The sequence below is a fragment of the Rhea pennata genome, chromosome 1, assembly GCF_028389875.1.
Source record: "Rhea pennata isolate bPtePen1 chromosome 1, bPtePen1.pri, whole genome shotgun sequence".
In the NCBI taxonomy this organism is placed as follows: domain Eukaryota; kingdom Metazoa; phylum Chordata; class Aves; order Rheiformes; family Rheidae; genus Rhea; species Rhea pennata.
Window position 1 is genome coordinate 145,568,977 of NC_084663.1, and position 25,230 is coordinate 145,594,206.

At 43.0% G+C, this 25,230-nt stretch overlaps 1 protein-coding gene across 1 annotated transcript in view; it reads right to left on the bottom strand.

The window, feature by feature from the left end:
• Positions 1-16,912, bottom strand: part of GABRG3 (gamma-aminobutyric acid type A receptor subunit gamma3) — a 321,544-nt gene extending 304,632 nt beyond the window's left edge. Inside the window, exons 1-2 of the mRNA XM_062574967.1 lie at positions 16,860-16,912; positions 13,184-13,332 (exon numbers count right to left, since the gene is read on the bottom strand). Coding sequence (XP_062430951.1) covers positions 13,184-13,332; positions 16,860-16,912 — 202 coding nt within the window. The remainder of the gene's footprint in view (positions 1-13,183; positions 13,333-16,859) is intronic.
• Between the last annotated feature and the right edge of the window lie 8,318 nt (positions 16,913-25,230).

Here is a 25,230-nt window from a genome sequence, read left to right on the forward strand (position 1 = left end):
TTCAACACTGAAGAGTTCTGGTAAACATTAGTGGGACTAGACTTAGTGATGCAAATTAGGCATGCAGCCGAATCTTGGCAAGATCAGGGCCAAAGTTTAGAACCAGGACACAATGCTTCGAATCCATTTTTGTTTAATCATTAGTTAACTATATGAGTAGATTATAAGATGATAATTTCTCCTGACTGGGATGGGCCAAATTCTCTCCTGGTTGCAGAATAACGAAGCACTGCATTTGTTTATGTTAAAGAGAATTTGAGTTTACTTACAGTAAGGATCTAACATAGAAACAGAAGAAAACTAACCACTAGCAAGTTTCTATTTCAGCAAAAGTTGGGATCTAGCCTCAGAAATTCCCAGAGAAATGAAAATTAAAATAAAATCCAGGTAAGCTACTATCTCCCACAGCAAAATGACTGAAAGTTCCCTTGAATAAGATTTTTTTTCCCTTTACAGTGGCATAAAATACAATCATAATACAACAGTGTGGTAAATATGTGCTTGAGTTTTGAAAGAAAAGACGTGCAAGTATACTTCTTGTTGCACATGTTCCCTCATGGATATAAGCATATACTGGAAGAACCATCAAGTATAAAGTTAGATTTGCTATCACAGGAGTTTATTTCAGAATACGAACCATAATAAGGCAAAGTTTTAGGGTTATTCTACTCAGAATGCATTATGAAAAAAGAAAACAGCTGAGTCTCAAAATTATCATATTTTACATTTAGAAAGGACTCCCCCTCTACCAGCCTTCAAAACCAAACCGAGTTTCATGAAAAGACAGAAATAGTTACATTACCAGTTATTTCAAGATGTATACCATTTTTGCTATACACTACATAGTTTGTTAACAGTGTGTTCACAAATGTAAGTCCTGTATGGAGTTGCTGAGCTGCAGAGGGAGCCTTTTTTTCATGCACTTAAAGTCAGTCCTCACAGTTTTGTTGCTTGAGCAACCAAAGTGTTAGTACCTCATTCAAAACTAACACTAAGATTATAAGGTTACAAATGGATACCTAGCTCCCAGGACAGTGTTCAGTCATCAGCCCAAAATAGTTCTAAAGAGCTGACAGAAACACAGAAAAATTACTGACAGAACAATGTGTTTATCACATGCAGGAGAACAATTAAAAAGATTGTCAACAAATGTTCCAACCTCAAAGTTTTTTGAAATGTTTTTAATATATGATATTTACTTGCACTAAAAGACAATGCAAGTGCATCTAAATAACTGCAGTGCTATGCTGCTATACAGTGCTATCCCAAGTCAGCTAAGTGCTTATCACATATATTTCATTTTCAAACATGTTGATTTTAACTGAGAAAGGAATTTATCAAGACAATTGAAATATCTGCAAATAAAGCTAAGATTATGCCAATAATTAGCTAATAGTCCCCATCTGATCCAAATGCCATAACTTCAAGACAGACAGAACATTTACATTCCACTCAGCCTTGTGACTAGCACATTGCAAAGACATGTCCAAGTGAAATTCATCTACAAACTTCAGATACTTCAAGAGAAGCCTAGCCACAGGAGTCAGGAGTTCAATGCTGTCTGCACTTAAGAAGCCAGGTGAAGCTTAGACAGTTAGTCTGAAGCTAGCTTAAGTATGTCTATCTAAAAACAAAATACAGAAGCAGTCAGAACAATGCTCCAATCACTTGCAAAAATACAAATGCAAGCTGACTATAGGCTTTGTGTAGATCTACTTTAGATCTTCACTGATGAAATAAACAGTAACAGTTCTTAAATCCCATTAAAATCCATGGAGACTATACTCTTGGACATACGCAAGCTAAGAGAGTAGAAAGAAAAATGAACAGGTAAATCAGCAGGAGAATTTTTAAAGGTTTTTGAGGAAACAATCAAAGAGATTGTCAAATAAATTCACAAATGCCTTAGGGAAAAATTCTGCAAATAAGTTCCTGACATTTTATTGTACTTATTTAGTATTTTAAATGACATCATCCTCTTAAACATCTCTTAATTTTTGGTAGATCTCTGCTATTCAATACTGATGCTTATTTCATGAATGAGCTGAATTTTGTTTCCTCCCTACAGAAAGCTTCTTCCACACTTGAAGACTATCTAAATAGCATTTATGTTCCTGCACCAATCCTAAATATTTAGAATTATTTTTTAAAGTTTTGTTTGAAAATATTTTTATTGAAAGTTCATTTTAACATGAACAGAACCAGCTGAGTACTCATAAATTTTAAAATTAAATTAAAATTTATTTTTGTTGAGAGTTAATCTTTCTTACATTGCTCAAGCAGCTCTCAACTCTAAACTACTCTCTTTTTAAGCAAAAACTAAAAGGTAAAAAAGTTATGGGTTAATATACACATATTTACAGAAGCAAAGCAATTAGCATTAGATTTTTAGAAGACATGCAACCACATAATGTACACAATAAGAGCTCTTTTCCAGAAATATACAGCTCTCTAAACTCCCTCTAATTTCCACAAGACTTTTGAGAACAAAAGACTAACAAGATTGGCTCTATAGTAGTGAGATACTTTTTGAAATTATTCTACAACTATATTTTACATTATCTCATTATCACATAAATTGCTATTTTTAGACTGGGATAAGGCTGCAACAAACAATTACACAGTTATTGGTAAGTGCCATAGTATTGATTATTGTGTTAATGTTTACTTCGCATTAGTGATGATGACTATTAATATTTTCCTACAAGACCTTATAGGCAACATCTAATTACTTGTTTGTTCCTATAAACAAATTACTATGCTAACAAGTCACTTCTCAGGGATAGTTGTGATCAGCTAGAACTTCTATATTTTGGGACAAATTTCTCTAAGTTGCAATCCCTATCTTTCTGAAAGTCTGTATGCTATCCTCCCAGGCTTATGTTATCCTCCCAGGCTCTTCTCAGATTTATTAAGTGAAGTTACAGAAAAGTTGCAAAAAAAAAAAAAAAAAAAAAAAAAAAAAAAAAAAACACAGGCAACAGTTAGTAACAGTTAGTAACAGTTAGTATAGCCTCTGCTATACGTAGTTTTAGGTCTGCCATTTCAGCTGAAGTGTCTGGCAAACATAACTAACCATCCTACCTACAATGGTACTTACAGGAAAGGCTCAGTCTGAACTTGTATCAAGCCATTTCAGCAAGTAATCACTGCCAAGAAATAAAACTGAATAACAGCTATCTGCATTAGTGTATTATTTACATTCACACAGAGAGGATCCTATTGAAAGGGACTTTGCTGTTAAGTACTCAGGTAAGAGGCCACTCTCTCCAACACAAAACCAGTATAACTTTGTCAACCTAAAAGACTACATGCAAGTCTTAAGTATTGCTAAGATAAGCAGCTCATTACAAATGAACCAAAAGATCAATCCTATCCCCCAGAAACTGTATTACTCTGGTTAAATTCTGATACTAGCTTCAGAAAAAAAAGCTTTTGAATACTGAAATATTTCTGTATAACCATTCTCAGCCTCAAATTAATGCTGCTTTTCAGCATTTGACTTAAACCATTTGTATGAAAAACATAAAGAAGAAAAAATACTTGTAAAATGAAAAAAAAAAAGAGCTACATTCTTTTTTGAGTAGAAACATTAAATTGGAGGGAGGGCTGCAGGATCACTACATCTGAATGAAACCTGTCTACATACCCTTTCAGTATGGCTCATGAGAGTTCTACCTGAGAGAAGGAGAAAAAAAGGGAATGCTCCCCCTCACTCATAGCACTTTTGTCTATTACTCCTAACATTTGTAAGATTCCTAACTCCATTTTCCTCTGTATTTACATCATCTGTTGTTTATGTCATACATGGACAACAGCTTTCAAAATCTAAAACTGGGAATTGGGAGTAGCCACAGAGTGCTTTACTCATCCTTTATTAGTCTTGGCTAATTATTCTGGAAATATGAGTTATTTTATTCAGGACAAAGTTTGTAGTAGAAAGTATCAACTATTAGAAATGCTAAAGAATTAAAATTTTTGCAGACAACTGAGAAAAACATTCTTTCCTCCCCTCTAGAATAGAGATGGTTCTCACTTGCATTTAATAGTAACCCTTTCTCCAAGAACACCTCCTCATACAGGTGTGCTTATACATTACACACAGGAGATGACTGGCACTAAAATATGCTTCATATTTACTGTCTTACTCATGGAAATGGGCAGGATTTTCAGTTCAGTAGCTGAAACAGAAGAAAAGTTTTCTGAAATAATGACAATCCACTTTCCTTTCCCAAAAGAAAAGGGAGGGAAGTACCATTGGTAGCATTGAAACTTGTTCTTTTTTTCTGTGATATTTTCCAATTACTGAGCACTCATCAGATTCAGTCTTGTTTCCTACCTGAGTCTTGGCTGCAGCATTCCACATCCTAATTAATGGGTTATTCCTTTTTTTTTCTTTATATACTAGCCTAGATTAGACTAATACCTACATCTTTCTGCAGTGGCCAGTACTACTGAATTTGGATCCAGGACTATAGCATCCTCTCCCCTCCCCTCCCGCTCCGCTCCCCCCCACCACCAATTGCAACTGTAATACAAACAGAATTTACTCCTTCTGTCCTTCCTGCTGTGGAGTACTTTTACTATTTATACACCAACTAGCTCTACAAGTGCAACTGTCTGTAATCAACCCCAAAGTGACAAATGTCTCTCAGTACTTCCTGTTATAAGGAATGTGACAACATCTCTCATAGGATAGCATAAAAAAAAGATTCTACCAGAAAGTAATAATTTTACCTTGCATGACAGTTTACAGCTTTCTCTGCACTATGATCCAGGAAATATTTTGATCTGTAAGGCAATCAGCAATCCTCTGTCATCACATACAAGGAAACCTTGTCAGAGCTAATTTAAACAATATCAGGTGTGGCAATCAGCAGCCAGCAGAAATAACTTGACAGCCACAGTGAAGTAATAGCCTGTAGTGCACTTTAGGGTGCGTTTTGGCGTGGCCTGCCATGAAGGCAGATCAGACAGAAAAAAAGGTTCCAATATAGCTCCAGAACTCAAAGTTTTTGTTTGGATTGTGCTTAAAAATGTACACCTCCTTTAAAGAGGAACAGAATGAAAGTTCTGCCCACTCACTTAACAGATCTGCTCCTGGCACACACTGAGAAACTGCTTAAATTAGTTACAAAGATAACTTTTAAGTGCTTAAAAAGAGAACTGCTATTAAACCCTGCAAAACTAGCAGAGTAAAGCAAGTCAGGCAGAACCTATCCTTTTTGTTTCCCAACACAAATTAATTAGCCTACCTATTTCTCCTGGCTACACATATACAAACCTACTCAAGGTCCGAAATTTGCATAGTTGTTTGTGAGACTGCTCCGGTCTTGAGAAATTTGACTAATAAAGATACTTGAGGAGGAATAAAAAACAGCTTGACTCTCAAGATAGGTAGAACCTGTGGACTAGGAAGATACACAGGCATCAAACTGTGTGTAGGTGTGTATAAATTTGTATGCATATACACTTAAAGCACATTTATTGCAGCTTATAAATACACAATAAAAACAAGGGAATAGCAGAAGCTGTAAGGATCATATATTTATAAAGGATCTCTAAGTTACTGCAGTATAATTGAAAAGAAAGGGAAAAGCAGGCATCAGTGGTGAAGCCACCTCAAAACATAAGCTAGTAAGACTTTCTTGAATATGTGCAGTCCAGAGCATGACTTATTATAGTGATACAACTGAGAAACAGAATAAAATTGAAACATGCAATATACATATTACCCTACTATTCTTTTTCACTCTTTTTGTGAATTATACTGCTATGATCAGTATTATTCGTGCTTGTTCTGTCTTCCCCATAATGTTCGTGTCTCAAGTCTGATTTGATGTCAGCTTGCCTTTTTTTTAATTAAGAATGTAGGCAGCTCAGAAGCCAGGTCTTAGAAAGTATACAATACTTCAACAATAAGAAAAACTGCCACATTTATACAAGATCTCTAATGCATTAAAAATTTAATGCAATCTTTTCAATTCTGGGTTATTACCAGAAGTATCAGTGAAAATCCAACACTTGCTAGGTAACTTGGAGGCCCAGGAACCTCTGTCTTGTAACTTTCTATTCCTTGATTTGGCTTTGTATCTTAACTTCACTTCTAATACTTATGATCACATTGATTTCAGTTGCCCTGGATAGTTAAAGCACACTACAGTATACTCCTTTGTAGTTGCCTTTTTTCTTAGCAGCATTATCCTACCTCAGTCTGTGAAACAGAAATTGAAGTATTCAACTTTTTCTGGCATCAAATAACTGCAAAGATCATAGGTACAGCCCAAAATGGAGAGACAAAAAAATCTACAGTGATTTTTAAAGTATTTTTAAAAGTTCTAAACTAGAAAACTATCACTTACCTAACATCACTTTCTCACATTAAGAACTCCACTGAGAGAGGCAAAGGACAGCAATTCTGGCTATTTAAACCCAGCAAGTATGTGTAACTTCTTGTTCTGGTCCTGTTGTATTCTAGGAAAAGTGTTTCAGGAGCTAGAGGAAAGGGCAAGTAATTGCATGAAGGCTAGAGAGCACCTCGTCAGACTGCAGGATGTGGGTTTAAGAATACACTTTGCACTTAAATTAGAACACTGAAGTAACCGAATGCTTCTTAGAGATGTTCACAGAATGTTTATATTCTCTAAAAAGTACTGGTGAAATAGAATAAGATATTTTCTTTCACACTAGAGGGTGGAGATAAAAAGAGAAACTATTACCTCAGCTTATGAACTAATGTTAACATACTACTGTCTTGACATCACTGAAATATTGCCACACATTAGTTATTGTTTCTAGTGAGCAAGAGGAAAAAAAAACGTTCTCCCTAAGCTAGGCATACTAGCTACTGAAAGGTACTGTTGAGCCTTAACGTTCTTTAAGCTCCAAATAAGTACCACAGCCCTAAGTCTAGTCTACGGCTTTTTCCTTCCTGGTACTTATGTCACACTTCAGAGACCTCTCACATTCAGCTTGTCTATGGGTGACTTTCACAATAAAAGAAATAGCATATTATCTTCCACATACAAAAATCACTCAGGGAGTGCAATGAACCACTTCATAAGCGGGCCAAACTTTCACTTTGAAAGAATACACTGTTACAAACTTTCTCTACTTGTCAACAACCTACATTCCCTATGAATACAATAGCTAAACAAAGTAAAGTAATAAAGGCAGGTTTTATTTTCCAGGACTGTAGTTGTGAAGCTGTCTATTAAGAAGGGTGAAAAGGAAAATTTCATTAAAATAAACTGAATTTGAAGGAAATCTATTATGTCATGTGTCATTTAATTTTTTGATAGTTCAATAGTTCATTTGTTGGGGAGGGGTTTAATAGAGCTTATGTTTTAAATCAGTTGGTTAAAAACAGTACAATGGCAAAAATCTGATTTACTAATACTGTGTAAGTAAGTCCAAAAATTTTCTAGCTGCAATTATTATTCCACTGTGTAGCTTGTCGATTTTCCTATTTCTATTCTCATTATAATAAAGAGGAAGCACAATTATTTCAAGGCCAGTATTTGTGTCCTATCAAATGTTAGAACTTAATCCAGTGTGATTTGAGAAAGAAATCATATTCTTGCAGGGTAGTAAAGCCTTACTACACTTAGAAAAAGTTGCATGCCCATTGCATATGTCTTCACTTCAAAGGACTTTGAAATACACCTTGGAGTACCTGCCTAAGGAAGGGATTTTAAGACCTTCACAGGTCAGAATAGGTTTGTTACCTTGTTGAGACTGGTGCCTTTTATACTATGACACAGTGCTAGGATCCTCAGCTGTATAACTGAGCTGGTAAAAAAAAAAAAAAAAAAAAAAAAAAAAAAAAAAAAAAAAAGGTGGAAAAGATGCTTTCTCTCATAAAACACTTCTCTTTTTCCTTTCATCAATACAGTACTAAAAGCCATTCAGTGTGGGGCACTTTGTCTTCCCTTCCTTTTTTCAGTTCCAAAAGGCATGCTTGTTTTGTGGTATAATGGAAAACTGCCAGATGCCACTATTAAAAGGAAAATTAAAAGGAAAACCCTTACAAGCTGTGATACTTAGCAAGAACTCCGCTCAGTGTGTGGCCAAAGGGATACAATCAGACATTCCCCTGTTGGTAGAACATGGTTTTGTTTTGTAAGTCCTAAAGCCCCAAGTACCTCCTGTTAAGGTATCGTATCGGTGATAACCTTCAGAGAGTAACCATTTTGCCTAATATTTGGGTTATTCATTTCCCTCCTTCAAAACTCTGACTTGGAACACTGAAGGCAATGTCTCTGCTGTCCAGAGCTGTCAGATGAGCACAGACTGGAGCAAGTGATTCAAGTGACAATGATTTACATGAAAGCCGAGGCCAGCACAGGGACGAGATAAGAAAAACTGTACTTCCAAGGAGAAAAAAGCAAGCTCTGGCCTCACATCTTAGCATGGACCTATGCCCTCTTTACCTCTAGGCAGAGGCGGTGCTGAGTGTCTGTGTTCACAGGACATTCAGTGATGAATTTACCCCTGCCCTAAAGGTTATGTGATTGTTGAGGTACTCAGTGCTCACATTATAGCAAGTGGGCACTCAGGACTATGTCTGTGTGGTGCCAGGTAGTGCTTGGACACATTTGGGTTAGCCAGAACATTACGTCCTCTGGGAAGGATGAAAGACCACAGAAAACTTACAACACGCACTTCAACACCTCCCATTTGCTATACTTTTCTATTTCTCCCCACAGTCTTTGATATGCAAACGTGTGTCCCCAAGTGACCTAAAAATAGCAACCCTGAACTTCGAAAGTGCTGAGCAGTCAGTATTTCACTGGGCTCATCTGACTGCTTTCAAAAAGAAGACTACTTCTTCAGGAGCATTGCTAAAGCTATCCACTGTTAGAAATACTGGCATTGCAATAAGGAACTGGGTAAAGGAGTGAAGAACAATGTTAAATGAAATGGTGAGTCTCCTTTGTGTTGTGGGACAGCTGATTTGCTTACAGGCAACACTGCACAAATGGAAAGACCCTAATAAGGAGCTGACTGCACGCCAAAACTGGACTTAATCCTCTATGCCTTTTATCAGCTCCACTTCTGCTTTGATTCTGAAAATTAGAATCATAGAATCATAGAATCAGTAAGGTTGGAAGGGACCTCTGGAGATCATCTAGTCCAACATCCCTGCTCAAGCAGGGTCACCTACAGCATGGTAGACAGGGTTGCATCCAGGTGGGCCTTGAAGATCTACAGAGAAGGAGACTCCACCACCTCTCTGGGCAGCCTGGTCCAGTGCTCCATCACTCTCACAGGGAAGAAATTCCCCCTCACGGTCAGGCAGAACTTCCTGTGGTTCAGTTTCTGACCATTGCCTCTTGTCCTGTCACTTAGCACCAGTGCAAAGAGTCTGGCCCTGTCCCTTCGACACCCTCCCTTCAGGTACTTGTACACATTGATAAGATCCCCCCTCAGTCTTCTCTTCCCCAGGCTAAACAGGGCCAGCTCTCGCAGACGTTCCTCATAGGGCAGGTGCTCCTGCCCTCTGATCATCTTTGTAGCCCTACGCTGGACTCTCTCCAGTAGCTCCATGCCTCTCTTGTAGTGGGGAGCCCAGAACTGAACACAGTACTCAAGATGAGGCCTCCCCAGGGCTGAGTAGAGGGGCAGGATCACCTCCCTCAACCTGCTGGCAACAGTCTTCCTAATGCACACCGGGAGACCATTGGCCTTCTTGGCCACAAGGGCACATTGCTGCCTCATGGTCAATCTGTCATCCACCAGCACTCCCAGGTCTTTCTCTGCAGAGCTGCTTTCCAGCAGGTCAGCCCCCAGCCTGTACTGGTGCCTAGGGTTATTTTTCCCTAGGTGCAGGACTCTGCGCTTGCCTTTGTTGAACCTCAGGAGGTTCCTCTCTGACCAGCTCTCCAGCCTGTCCAGGTCTCTCCGAGTGGCAGCACAGCCCTCAGGTGTGTCAGCCACTCCTCCCTGGTTGGTATCATCAGCAAACTTGCTGAGGAGGCACTCTGTACCCTCATGCAGGTCGTTGATGAAGAAGTTGAACAGGATGAGCCCTGGGGGACGCCACTGGCCACAGGCCTCCAGCTAGACTCCACACCACCGATGATGACCCTCTGAGCTCTACCTTTCAGCCAGTTCTCAATCCACCTCACTCTCCACTTGTCTAACAACATTTCCAGAGCTTCTCTAGGAGGATGTTATGGGAGACAGTGTCAAAAGCCTTGCTGAAGTCAAGGTACACAACGTCCACTGCTCTCCCCTCATCTACCCAGCCAGTCATGCCATCAGAGAAGGCTATCAGATTGGTTAAGCAGGATTTACCCCTGCTGAATCCATGCTGGCTACTCCTGATCACCTTTTTCTCCTCCATATGTCTGGAGATGACATCCAGGATGAGCTGTTCCATCCCCTTTCCAGGGATGGAGGTGAGGCTGACTGGCCTATAGTTCCCTGGGTCCTCCTCCTTGCCCTTTTTGAAGACGGGAGTGACACTGGCTTTCTTCCAGTCCTCAGGCACTTCTCCAGTTCTCCAGGACATTTCAAAGATGATGAAGAGCGGCTTGGCAACAACATCCGCCAGCTCCCTCAGTACCTGTGAGTGCATCCCACCCGGGCCCATGGATTTGTGGATGTCTAGCATGCCCAGAAGGTCTCTAATCCTATCCTCCTCAACTAAAGGAAAGTCTTCCCTTCTCTTGGACTTTCTTCCTCACATCCAGGCTGCAGGATTCCTGAGGGCTGTCCTTAGCAGTGAAGACTGAAGCAAAGAAGGCATTCAGTAATTCTGCCTTCTCTGTATCCCTTGTCATCAGGGCCCCTGCACCATTCAGTAGCGGGCCCACATTTTCCCTAGTCCTCCTCTTGCTGCTGATGTATTTGAAGAAGCCCTTCCTGTTGTCCTTGACATGCCTTGCCAGACTCAATTCCAGCTGGGCCTTAGCCTTCCTCGCAGCATCTCTACATACTCTGACTGCATTCCTGTAATTCTCCCAAGTAGCCTGTCCCTTCTTCCACATTCTGTGTATTTTCTTCTTCTGTCTGAATTTGGCCAAGAGCTCCTTGCTCACCCATGCAGGTCTCCTGCCCCTTTTGCTGCACTTCTTATTCATAGGGATGCACCGCTCTTGAGCTTGGATTACTTCTCTCTCTCCTCTACTGTTTCGTTCTATGCTTTCCATAAATTCCAAAATATGCATTTTATTATTTGATGCAGTAATATATCTAGTCCACTACTTTCTTCTTCACAGTGCTTTAACTGTTATATATTAATACTGGGAGCTTCAGGACAGGGACTCAGTTTAGTTGACAGGACAAGTCAACTGTCTAACTTGGAGGATAACCTTCTCCTACACAGAAAGGAAGACATACTTTAGTGTAAGAAACCAGCTGGCAATTTAGGTAAGTTAGATATACTGCCTGATGCTCTGACATTCCCCTGGTGTTCTTCACAAATGCAGCAGCTCCATAGCTTCAAAAGGGCAATGTTATTTATCTGCATCAGAGGTGGGAGAGCAGGGAAGAGGGAGCAGCGAAGGAAGTAGGGAGATGAAATAACTTCCCTTGCATCTGAGCAACACTTAGCTGAAGTTATAAAATAGCCAGATTCCTATCAAAAAGAAAAATGGCCCAGGACTGAGATCCTTAACAGATATAGATAGATGCAGTTCAGAACTGTAAAGTCTCTGTTTGGTAGGATATATGAGGAGCTCTGTAATTTAACTCCTTTCTGTATAACAGGATTTATGAAAGTTTGTGGAAACAAAAAGAATTACTTTGGCAACAATGATTTTCCAATACTGTAGGATGTGCCTGACCTCTACTAATTTTATGGCAACTGACACACGGACTCTTAATGACTGCTTTGTCCCATACAGGCATAACATAATTTACTCTGTCTGAAGTCAGTGATCTGAGGACACTGTGTACAAAGTGAAAAAAAAACATTTGTCTGAGAATGTCTTCCAGATGTTGTTGCAGGTGGGAGATTGTATTAAAGCATTTCTCCAACAGGTATTAAAAATCAATTAAATCCAGTATGACAAATTAGGCAGAGGGAGAGATCAATGTCATTCCCTGATAAAAACAGATATCATATCAAATATGATCTCTTTAAACACTATAAGGATATAAACAGGGCAAACAGAGCATAACCACAAATGGTTAAAAGTCTTAGCCAGAAATACAGAGCCCCATTATATAAATAAGAAAAAAAAATGAAAAATAGCTCAAAATGATTATATACATGCAGATATCTACTGGCTTTTTCCTAAATGTATCCATATATATACTGCCACAAGACACTTCTATTCTATCAGATCTCTTTGGAGATAAAAGTGTCTGCTGGCTCTAGGGAGAAAATCCCTAGAGTTGCAATATATTTACAGAGGAAAATCCTAGTCCCTTCTTCTCAGCATTAAGGAACATAACTTCTGTAATCATGTTATGTGTTTTGAAGAGGGCAGATGTACATTCTTCCCCTGCTGTGTCCTACTTTTGTTTTTAATATGCTGCTTCTTTAATCACTCATCAGAGCCTGTGGCCTGTTTTTCACATGTATGCACTGGATAACAAAAGAAAGAAGTGTTCCTGATTCTGCCAAAGACCTGCTGAATCCTTTGGAGCTAGCCCATCCATATCTCTGTCCAAACTGTATACATGTGAAATGGAGCCAAAAACACTTAACCTCCTCTTTCTCAAACATCAGTGTATACTAACCAAAATATAATATAATGTATGTGCTCACAGATACCTTTCCTTACTTGATCAGGAGGATGGAAGCATCTCCTCTATGAGGAAAGGCTGTGAGAGCTGGGCCTGTTTAGCCTGGAGAAGACTGAGAGTGGATCTTATCAATGTGTATAAGTATCTCAGGGAAGGGTGTCAAGGGGATGCAGACAAACTCTTCAGTAGGGCCATGCAACAGGACAAGAGGCATCGGACACAAACTGAAGCACAGGAAGTTCCATATGAACATGAGGAAAAACTTTTTTACTCTGAGAGTGACAGAGTACTGGACCAGGTTGCCCAGAGGGGTTGTGGAGTCTCCTTCTCTGGAGATATTCAAAGCCTGCCTGGATGCAACCCTGTCTAACATGCTGTAGGTGACCCTGCTTGAACAGGGCGGGTGGACTAGATGATCTCCAGAGGTCCCTTCCAACCTCAACCATTCTGTGATTCAGTGACCTGTAGAGAAAAAAGAACTTACTTCCAATATCCGGCCGCAGCTTTTTGTCATACTCTCTCAACAGCTTGTTTAGTATGAGAGTCACATCTGTGTCCTGTGTTTTTGGAGCTAATACCCATTTTTGGTTAGTCGTTCCATCTTCATATTCATCCTCTTCAACCTTTTTAGAGCTGCAATAACAGATAAAAAAAATAGATGTTATTTTACATAAATAAAATCTGAGTTTATATTCTGAGTAAATCTCTAGATTCATTTTAAGAAGTTTTAGATTTCTCTCGTGGGTTTGTCTATCTACGCAACCACAGGATGTTTTTGCAAACAGATGTTCTCATTCACAATTGTTGAGCGTTTGTGGATGGGGCATCATCAGACACTGTTTTGAAGTTGTCTTCTTCCAGTCTCTCAGAGAAATTACAGTCTGTGAATTAATACAGTTATCAGGGTACTGTTTTCTATCTTATACTTTAACCAACCTATCCATACTAGTTAATTTACAGTATGCTCTTATGAAGAACTAATATCTGCAGTATTATTTGATGAATCCTTCAAGACAACTGATTCATCTCTTGCAAAGAGGCTAATAAGAGTATTAAAAATTTAGAACTTTTAATACTTCCTGATCATTTTATCCTATTAATAAATTATTATATTCTCAGTGCCTGCATTTCAGAGTTTAATGTATTACAAGGCTCAGAATTAAGAACTTGCTCTTTGAGTGTAAGATAGATTATCACAGGCACACAAATATGTTGCATACATTAATCTGAATTTCAGAGTCTCCCTATAGTTTTAGTAACATTAAAAAGGCTAGTACTACATAAAAAGTTACAACTCTTCTTCTTTCTTCTTTTATTTTAAGGGTATGGTGATACAAATGTAGTAAAACTGCATCTAGAGTTATTTTCACATGAGACCAATTTCATTTGTGCAGCTTTTTGTGCATGAACAGTAAAATGTTGATTTGAAGATGTATCTTTTGGTATCTTAGAAACCAAATCTATTTCATCTCTCACTTGAGAAAATCTGTGCCAGTTAAGCCGAGATGAAGTTATCGGGAGAAAAGATAACCTGTCGTGGAACCTAGAATAGTAACCATCCAATGCTTGAACTCGCAATTGCCCTAGTGATTTGATATCATTTCACAGTGTTTTTACACAGATGTCAATTATGCAAGGTACAAAGCAACAGAAAATCAGAAGCACAGACCTTGACTATTCTTGGGATGTGCTAATGCCAGAGCTGCCTCCATCAAAGCAATCTTCTCTCTCTCTCTTCCTCTCCCTCCCCTTCTCTCTATAATGACACTCGAGTCTTTCAAAATACCTTAGATTTCCATAGAGTGGTGATGACCACTCTATAGTGACAAAAAATTAATTATAAAAATGTAATCATACAGCATCATCAACTTTCATTATTGCTTGTAGACAACCATTCAAGCTAATTATCAAACTTTTAATTGTTTTAATTTAATATGTCCTAAGTATTAGCCATGAATCATTTAACATAACCCCACAAATCAGCAGTGGCCTGGGTACCCTTTCCATATAAAAATAATTTGCAATCTAGCCCCTGAGCATTTCCTATGAAGAAAGTTCATACAATCAAGTTCCAAAAGTATAGAAAATTTTATGGAAAATTTTGAAGAGAGAAACAGGCATTTTCTATTAGTAAACTGCATTTTTAGAGCTTGATTTTTTTCTGTGTAATTCAATCATGGGTGTTTAAAAAAAAGCTAAGAGAGATTTTGGGTTTTTTCCCCTAAGATTCATGGAGAGCAAAATGTTTGAATGCTGCAGTTAAAATTCATTCTCAAAGGAGGCACCATTTCCAAACATACATGGCTTGTATCTCACAGCTGAAATGCTGCAGTGGTACTGAATTTCTGATAGGAAATGAGCACCAGATCATATGCCTTCTTCTTTTGTACCCACTGCACCTTTATTGGAGATATTCAGAATGCATGTAGAAGTGAGAACCGAGTTCATGCAGGACCATGATTCCCATTTCAGGAAGCAGCTTCTTTAAACTAGTTACTATTAAGACTCTAAGCACCTACAGACTTTTTAAATCCCTTCACTGTAGCAGCTTCTTTCCTAGAAAGTGCCTCCAAAGGATATAAGTTGCTCCCTACCTTCTAGATTAAGACTGCGGGTGGGAGAGATTTCACAGTGAGTCAGACTAACAACTGTGATGCACATTAAATATTTATTTTTCAAGGTGTTTGTTTCCCCCCGAGAGTTTCTTTTTCACTTCTCTTGCTTGCCTCTAAACAATTAAGCACTCTGAAGGCACTTGAGGTTACTTTTTCACCTGTAGCTGTACTGCTGATGGCCAAACTCTTAGTACGCCCCTGATATGCACAGAAATAAACGTGGAATGACAGCAGGTGATTTGCAAAAAGGGAAGAAGGGCTGCCCTCTTTCCCCAGATTCCTAGAGAGCCACTAGCTTTGATCCTGCAAGAAGATAGAGAAAAATGCAGAACCCGCAGAAGGCGGTGGCTGAAAACCTCTGAGAGGCTGTGAAAGAAAGGGTTTATTTCCCAAACAAGCATGTCCAGGACATGCTCTCCTGGCCTCAGGGGCTGAAATGAAGCAGCCTCTGTTTCCCGTGAGGATTTGGGGGGGGGGAGAGAGAGAGAGAGATGCCACTGCTGGGCACCAGCCCACAGGACAAGCTGCTGAGTGGAACAATACGCTCCATAAATCTGTGTTTTAGGGAAGGTGGGGAAAGGGGAGGAAAAGGAAGGAAAGAGGAAGAAAAAGGAAAGGAAGGGAAGGGAAGGAAAAAGAGGAAGAGGTAGTGGAAGGGGAAGGGAAAAGGAAAGGAAAGGAAAGGAAAGTCAGCGGCATCTGCTGCCGGGGAGTGCCGAGGTGACCCCCCTGCCCGGGGCTATGCGTACGAGCCCTTCCTGGTATCCCGGACAACTACCGGGGCCGGAGGCGAGCGCGGCGCGGAGCCTTTCCCTCGGCACTGCCGCTCGGCTGCCGCCTCTCCCCGTCCGCCACCTCGCTGCCAGAGGCACGGCCGGCTGTGACGGCTGCCCCGTGACGGGCGGCAACAACGGCCGCGGGCGGCCGTTTCCCCCCGCGCGGGCTGGGCCGGCGCTGAGGCGGTTAACGGTCGCCGCCGGCGGCAGCTCGCGGCAGGGGCGCCCCGCCCCCCGGCCCAGGGCCCCCGCGGCGTGTCCCGGCCGCCCGGCTCCCGCTTCCCGCGGTTGCCTCCCTCTGCCTGCCCGCCGCGCCGCTGCCCTGGCTCACTCTGAGCGTGCCCGCGGGACTCCCCACTCTGCCCGCCGTGTGCCGGGCTCCGCTAATGCCCGGACAAACCCAGGAGCGAGAAAACTTTCCGGCGGGCCGGCTCGGGAGGGAGCCCTGCCGGCGGGCCGCGGCTTCGCACTCGTCTCGGCAAGGGTAACGGCGGCGCCCGCCGCACTGGCTGCACAGACACCGGGGTTTTAGCTGGCGACTGGGGCTGGGTCCCGAGAGCGAGCAGCAGCAAACGGCGTTTCGGAATAAAACCCAGCACAGAGCAGAGAAGGATAAAATGTTGGGGGGGGGGAGGGGGAAAGCCCGGTGTCCTTCCCAGCCGTTAAGTATTCTGCAAACTCTGAGAGTGTCATCCCAGCCCGAAAACCCCAATATTGGGAGGAGAGGAGAAGGAGGGAGTGGGGGTAGCTGAAAGGAGTACGGACTTACCAGGCTTGAAACACTGACAGAAGGAAGAAAACCACTAGAAGCTTAGCTGACATGGTGTGGGCAGATCTGGCCAGGTAAAAGGTGCAGCAGGATGAAGTAAATGTTGCAGGATGTTCACATGCAAACAAGAATGAGGCAATGAGATGAGGCTCTTATTCTCTCTTCTTGTGCATTCTCAGCTTTATACCCTGAGGAAGATACCCCCTTTAACACTGCTCCAGGAGGGGAGGGGGAAGAGAGAGAGGAAAAATAATAATAATAAAAAAAAGGTGGGATGAGGGGGAAAATCCCCAAAGGAGATCCTTGCAGATCCAAGTATAAATCAAGCTCCACAGTCTGGCAGGCGTTCAGTAGGCACCGTGCTGCGGCGCTTCCCCCTTTCCTGACAGCCCGTTGTCGGGAATAGCGCAGCGGCCCCTCCTGCTTTCCAGGCTGGCACTGACCGTACCCCCTCGGCGGCGCCCAGCGCCGGAGAGCCCGGGCCTCGCCGGCGCGGCGCGGCGCGGCGGGGCGGGCCGGGGCCGGGGCCGGGGCTGCGGCCGGGGCCAGGGGCCAAGACGTGGAGCACCTTAGCCCCCGAGTGGAGCACCTACCCCGGACCCAGCACTGCAGCGCGGTGGAGGGCTGCCCGAGATCGCCCCGCATTGGGAAGCACCTTGTTTCCTCTCTCTGCCCAACAGGTACCTGCCTCGTCGGCGAGGAGCGGAGCCGAGCAGTGAACCCTGCCCCCAGCCCCCGCCGGCGCGCACACACGCGCACACACTCGCCAGCCGCAATCAAATGCCAGCCAGCGGGGGAGGATTTCTCCCCGCGATCCTCAGCCGAGACCCCCGAGGCGGCGGCGTGGCCCTCGGCTGCAACTACACCCCCCCCCCCCCGCCGCACTTAGGGGATGCTCCCCTCCCCCCTAAACCCCACACTCACTTGCCAAATGGGGCGCCCAGGGCGCTGAAGGAGCTCTCTGCAGAGGGAGGTAGCGAGGTGCGCGCTGCTTCCGATGTCGGGTTGGTCGGCACCGCGGGCATCCCCGTGTACTTCTAGATGCAGATATACACCCCGTCGGTGCGGCTACAGAGAGAAATCTACAGTATGGTCTTCCACACAGAGAGGGAGAGACAAACATAGATACCACGAGTTTGTATATGCCTCTCTATCTAGCTGTATGTATGTAGAAGTTTGCATGCACTACATGTACATGCATACACACATATAAGGAATACTTGCAGAATGTATACACAGAGGAGGGAGGCATGCGTAGGCAGAATTATATGAATTTATGTATATAATGGAATCTTCAGAATAAATTAGGATTTTTTGCTGTGAGGACTAGGAAATGTGGTTGCAGCTATCTCCAAGGAGAGGTAGTTTGGGTCTGGACGTAGTGTGTCTTTCTACTCCACTAAGAACAACACAAATGTGATTTTTGACATCTTTAATTCTCTCCAGTTCTATGGAACTTTACATCAGGCACCAGGGTTATAAGAATATTCCCCTTTGCTTTCACAATTGGAAAATGACAGCATTTCACTTATATTACAATAAAGTACAAACAAAAAATCCTCCTAGAGTGATCATTTTACTGTGGTTTGAAATCTCTGGATTGTGAATCTTCGCTTTTTGCTCCCTTTGGTATTATTTCCAAGTTTTGAGGAAGTTGCTTTTAATTATGACATTACATTAAAAAAAAGTTCTGCTGAAAGATGTAATCTTGCTTTTAGAATAGCTCCTATATAACGCTTAAAAGAACTGACTAGAATTACTTCTTTCCCCTAATTTATTTATGGAGGGAACCAGACAGTTTAGAGAAAATCCACTGCGAGCCAGGCAATTAATTTCCAGTCATGCACTTTAGATTCTTGCAACCTCAACTTCTCTTTAGTAGATTATACAGCAGTTCTTTCGTGTTGACTTTGGCTAATTGCAGTTACTGTGAATTGCTTATAATCACTTGTTATAAAAGTTGTGCTCTTTTCTGTCGCCAGCAGAGGAATACAGTTGAACTCCAGACCTCCTGCTGTCATGGAAAAATAATGGGCAGAATATGAAAGGCAGGGGAAGGAAGGATCTCTGGTATTGCCTTGGGATTCACCAGAAATAGCTGTGCGAAAGTGCCAGCTGGAAATGTTTCTTCAGATGCAGGCTAGTTTTGCAGCACGTTGATCTGCAGGTGTGAAGTTTGCGTATACACCAGCGTTTGAGGGCAAGCGGGGCGAGGCGGGGGGTGAACGACCTCATCTCAGGGGTGGGAGGCAAAGCCCCGCGGTGTCGGGACGGGGCGTCCCACCGGCCCGGCTCCAGCCGCTGCTCCCCGCGCGGCTCCCGGCCACCAGCGCGAGTGACTCGCTGCAACAAGAGCAAGGAGCGTTTGCCGGCATCCGAGGCTTTTTTGAGGGCTGTTGCTTATGAAAACAGCAGTTGGAGTGTGGAGTGCATGACAGCAACGTCCCGGCTTCAGAGTGCCCGAGCAGTTGGGAAGCGAGGATGTGCAGCAGCGTGCGAAGAGGCGTTTCACGGTCGCCGGCTGCCCCTTGGCTCGCCCCCTCGCACATGTGTATGTCTGTGTAAGCATGCATGCAACGCGTACTGGCAGCACAGGCCCAGTGGAGCGGGTGCTGGCCGCGGCGCCGGGAGCCCCAGGGGCAGGCGGAGAGCGGGGCGCGGCTCCGAGGCAGGAGCTGCTCCCCACGCGGGGCCGCGGGCCTCTCGGCACCGCCCGCGACGAAAATATCCCCAGGAAAGGAAGAGCGCTGGCGAGCGGCGCCCCCGCCCCCGCTGGGGAAGCCGGGCTCCGGGCGGCCTCGCGGCAGGGGATGGCAGGGTGCCTCCGCCCTCGGCTGCGGATGGTTTCCCCGGCGCGGCGCGGCGCGGCGCGGCGCGGCTCCCTCCGGCCGCTGGCCCTCCTCTTCCTCGCCCGCCGCGGCGGCGCGTCCCGCCCCCGCCGGCGGCGGCGGCGGCGGCGGCGGGATCCCCTGGCGGCGGCGGGGGGAAGCGCGGCGAGGCCCCTCGGCGCGGCGGGCAGCGGCGCTCCGCGGGCCCAGCGCGCCCCCTGCCCCCTCGGTGCGCCCCGGCGGCAGGGGCCCGGCAGCGGCGGCAGAGGGCTCTGCCGCGCCCGCGCTGTGGCCGCGACTCTGGGACCGCGCACTGTTACGGGCAGCGTATGTGGTGGGGAAATCATCCAGCCCTTTGGAAAAACTCGTGGTGTTTAACTGGAGATTCGCCTCTTCAGTTAGTGTGTGACAGCAAGCTCCGCGGCTGGAGCAGAATTTTACCGTTCCTTTATTGCCTCCTTCGCTGCTGGCTGTCAGGTGAAATAAGCTGATGTTTAGGGCTTTCTTCTTGTTGTCTTCAGTGGACTATGTGCTAACGCCAAAGGAGTATTTTAGCTCTTCCTTTTATTATACCTCCTCCCTTATGCATTTTTACTTTTACTTATTTTCTTCATTTTCTTTCTTATTTTTAACTGCACCCTGTGCCTTTGCTGGGCCTCTTCAAATAGTGTATTCAGTGAAGGTTATGATTATTAAACACATGTTTTAACAAAATAGCTTTTTATTATACCTTTTAATGGCAGTAAAGTATTTATATTCTCTAGCACAATAAAGTTCATCCATATTCTAACTTACCTTTCATTGCATTTTTACATAGGCAGCTATTTTTGCAACCTAAAGGATACAAAAGGCTAAACCCTCAGTAATATTTGCTGTGTGGGGGGTGTGTAGGGGGGGAGAGTTAAAAGTTTCAGAAGGTAGTTGTGCCAGTTAACATAACTGAAAAGAAAAAGAGGGAAGGAACAGGGCTTATGAATACAAGTGGCTCACTTGCTAGCACTAAACATTTTTCTTGAATTAGCACCTTAACTTTGCTTGCAATTAAATGCTGAAGGAGGGCCCTCACAATGTGAGCCTCAGAGCCTCGTATTTCCAGACATCTGCATGTCCTTACCTCTGTCCTTCAGCGTGAAGCTCGTGTGCTCTTTTTGACCCAAGGGCAAGTATTGCAAATATCATCTGAAGCTGTGGTGCTGTGGCTTTTCAGCAGCTTTGCGTACTTCGCTGGCATAAGCATGGACATTGAGGACAAACACCTTGTGTGCATGTGGACCTCTGGGGCTGGACGAGTCCTGAGTAGCTGTTCTGAGGATGTCAGTAAGGCCAAAGCAGGAGACAGACTTAGCTGGTCATACAGATTAAGTGTTCTCACATCTTTCTTCTCATACAATCTTGCCAGGTTAGGTCTGCCTATTTAAGCTATTGTTCCATTACAAGAGTATCTGGACATTTTTTTTCTTTGGTAGTTAGTCTCAAAATGCTACTGAGTGCTGGAAAAGCATTGCTATCAGCTTACCCAACAAGGCTAGCCAGGAAGCCTGCAGTGGATGAAAGCATAATACCCTGCCAGGGTCAGAAGTTGATTCTGTGTGTACTGTCTTTTCGAGATGGCCTTAAAGAATGCCATCGTGGTCTTGTTTACGCAACAACGTACTGTTGTAAAGGGCATGCAGGCACACACAGGTAGATCCTCATACTTCAGAGAGATGGTTCTTATATCACCTAGACAGCAGCAAAAGGGGAACAAAGTCACCTCTGCAGGAGGGCAGTGGATTCCAATAACAAGGGGACAACAATTTCTGGCAAGGCACTGCTGCTACGGAGCAGACTCTTGAATCCTCTGCTACAGATCCTTGGAGCATTTTATGGAGGCCCTTCCGGGAAGAGCTAGAGCACTCTGCAAACTGAGGTGCTCAGGGAGCAGCAATGATTTTGCTAGCTCAGGAACAGAAAGAAGAAAACCAACTAACCATTTGGTAGGAACACTTTGCAAGTCCCATGACAAAGTGCATGGTGCCAGGCCATTATGACTGTGCCCACAGTCAGTGCACTCTGGCTAAGCTTATGCTTTGTCAATAAATGCCAGGAAGAAGCAAAATGTAAGGATGGCACAGCAGCCCATAAGGATTCTTCTGCCCCTCTGTCTCTTGTAGCCAGCAAATGTCTCCACTTTTGGGACCAGAGTCCTATCACTCATGTGCATCTAGCTGAAGGCATATTGTTAGGCAAGGACACCCAAACAGCTGTTCTGAGCAGTTGCTCCCAGGTGTCCAGTTCAGCTTGAACAAGCTGAAGTTGTTCTCAGGCCAGCTTGAGGCACTCAGTCATGTCTTCAGAGCAGTTTGCATGCACCTCAAGCTTGGTACAATGGCAGGTAAAGGTTTTAACCTGTCTTCTGACCGTGAACATCTTCTTGAGTGCAGCTGATCTGGTATTCCTTGGCCACAACCTGCAATATACAAAACACAAGTCTCTGAATAATTGAAACCTCACCGTTCACAGTGTATTCATAGTGTTAAAGAATGTAGAGTATCCCCACTCCTAATATCTTGACACCCTGAGAACAGCAGAAGGAGAGAAGGAACAAGTACCGATGTCCTGAAGATGAAGGAGCTGACTGATGACATGCCAAAGCATGGGGCTGCTGCTCTGTGCCCTGCCCACCCCTATCAAGCAAAGGGCAAGATAGTGCACCTGGGAAAGCTTTGGAGAGAAAGCGCATCCTCCACAGCTTCTTTGCTTTTGCTCCTCTGCTCTCCCCAAAAATCTATTTTGAAAAGTAACAGCACAGCCAATATTCCTCCCCTATATACAGTCTTCCCTCCATACAGGAGGGTTTTCCAACAGCAGGGACAACCCTGAAACAGGTACCAGGCTTTGATCTTTCCATTCTGGCACTCGAGAGAAAGCCCAGAAAATGTTGAACACTGTCTTCTGCTTTATTTCGTTGTTACCTCTGGTGCCAGAGAACTGCTCTGTGGTACATTTGTCTAGCACAGTGTCCTGCAGGGGTGCTATTTCTCTTTTCAAGGGGAGGGATGGGGCCAGACTCTTCGGTGGTGCCCAGCGATAGGACAAGAGGCAAATGGGCACAAACTGAAACATGGGAAGTTCCATCATCCCTTTCCTAAAAAACTCTTTAAAATCCTTTAGGTGAAATAAATGACTTGGTATCTTCAAGAAACATTCTTAAATTTTCTTTTTGTTTTCTTTTTAGCCAGTACCAATTTAAAACAGCAACTTTTAAGACATGATGACTGTGAGAATTGATAATTGCTTTGAGGATGGCAATGAAAAGGCAAATAATGAAGTACAGAATGGGACACTAACTTGAGTCTAAATTAGTGTTAATCCTACGGAGATCCTTCAGAAGCCCTTTGGGCTTCATAAAATCTACCTTTTAATTCTTTTTGTCTTTCTCAAAATTGACCAAATTTCCACAGCAAAATACTGGATTGGTAAGATGAGGTTGCTCTCTGAGATACTATCACCATATGATGGCCATAATTTTGGATGTTTGGTATTATTTTAATTGTATTATAATAAAAAACATATAAAAGCCAGGAAGAATTCAAACAATTTGATCAAACACTGTTTTAGGATAATTTAGGTTCCTCTGAACATTTCAGTGTCATTTCCAATCTAGAGAGCAGCAATGTTAGGGGAAATATATTCTAATTACAATGAAACTGTCTCTGGACTTAAAAAACAAATAGCCGTGCAAGTGCTACATTCGTCTTGGTTGTATAAGCTGAATTGCAAAGCAATTTCATTCAGTTTTCTTGAAAGTTTAATTTATACATTGAGCAAGAATTTCTGAAAGACAGGATTATTCATAAAATCATTTCTTTCTCCGCTCTGTACAAATATGTCTAGCTATTCCACAGGGGGCATATTATGTTCAGAAAAAAGCAGAACACAATTCAAGATAACAGCAGAGGGCTAAGCTTTAGGAAATATGTAAGCTGGCCCAACTTAAATACCACAGTAAAAACCTTTTCTGTTTTATTTGACTTACTCTTTCATTCTTAATGGGAGCAAATGAGGAAATTTGGCAATACACCTGCATATACTTGGTGCAGGGGTGAACTGTTGCAATTCACTTTAAACTCTTTTTTATGAAAGCATATAGAAAATAAAAAGTAACAATCAATTCCTTTTTATTACTCTCATTGGCTGTGAGTAAGCTGTAAAGTAGATGTGCCTTACAGTGTCCTGCTCACCCAAACTGGGGACGGTGACACAACTCACTCCTGAAGACCCTGGCTCCTTCTAGTGGAAACCAAAGTAGACATCCAGATACTGCCCTAGCTTGGAGCAGAATGAGGCCAAGGTGTTTACTTTGAGCCAGGATCTGGGAAATGCTCCCATCTCCCACAGTTCAGATGCCATCAGTGAGTAATGGTCTCCCACACAAACAATACTACTGACTACAGTGAGATTATTTAGATTGTTAGGTGTTGTGTAGCATGAGGCAGTAGACCATAACATGATATTTAAGAATTCTAGACTGGAGTCAATCAGCTGACTAAAGCATCTCCCAAACTATGGGACATAACACCTACTGTTCAGGTAGGAGTACATGCTGGGAAGTTCATTCTTCTTCTACCATTTCAGTTCTAAGTAAGGATTAGGAATGTGTGAGATTTTCCAAGAAATGTAAAATAGACTTTATTCAGGAAATTTCAATGAGGTTTAGCAAATCCATGGTAACAGAATGATCCCTAATCATTATTTTCTGCCTTTAGATGCAGAAGTCATCACTCAATATAATTTGAAATGCTATATTATATATATATATATATATATATATATATATATAATGTCTGTGGGGCCACATGCCTTGGGCAGGTAATGGTCAGATCTTCTACACATCAAATAAATTCCAAAATATTGACCACTAAAATAAAGCAATGGCTCTTGTCCTGTGCCTGCACAACTCCACTAGTAAAGATTTGCAGGTATTCTGTATTCAGTAGGAGACTCTTCATGCAAAAGCAGTCAGATTGGAATGGAGACCAGAAAACAATGCTGAGCCATTCAGAATAAGAGTCATACTAGGATGTAAGCAAAAAAAAAAAAAAAAATGCACAGAAAATCCTGCTAGGTAGACAGAATGCCTGTGGGGAAGGTGCTTTGAAGATGGTTCAACATTTCCCTTTCATGTAGGAAAAAGACTCACATCGGAGGCTTTTTGTGGAAGTTGAGGAGAAGTGAAAGCAGCTGTCTGTGATTCTTTCTTGTTTTGGGATACATCTGTATTAGATATCTTTTTACCATACCTGCTGTCCTCTGGAGGTTTGCAGATGGGTCATAATTTTCAACAGCGTAGTGAATACAGCCTCTATATTGTCCCCAAAGCACTCTGATGCCACTTTCACAACTACACTGTGGTCTAAGGGTCTGACCAGGTAAGCCTGTGCTCCAGTCTTCTCTTACACAAGAACACACACTGAGTTGCTGCAAAGGGTCAGGGCAAAGGTTTTTCTAGACCAGTATATTTTCTCTGATAGCAACCAGAAGCAGATGTTTTGGGGAAGATT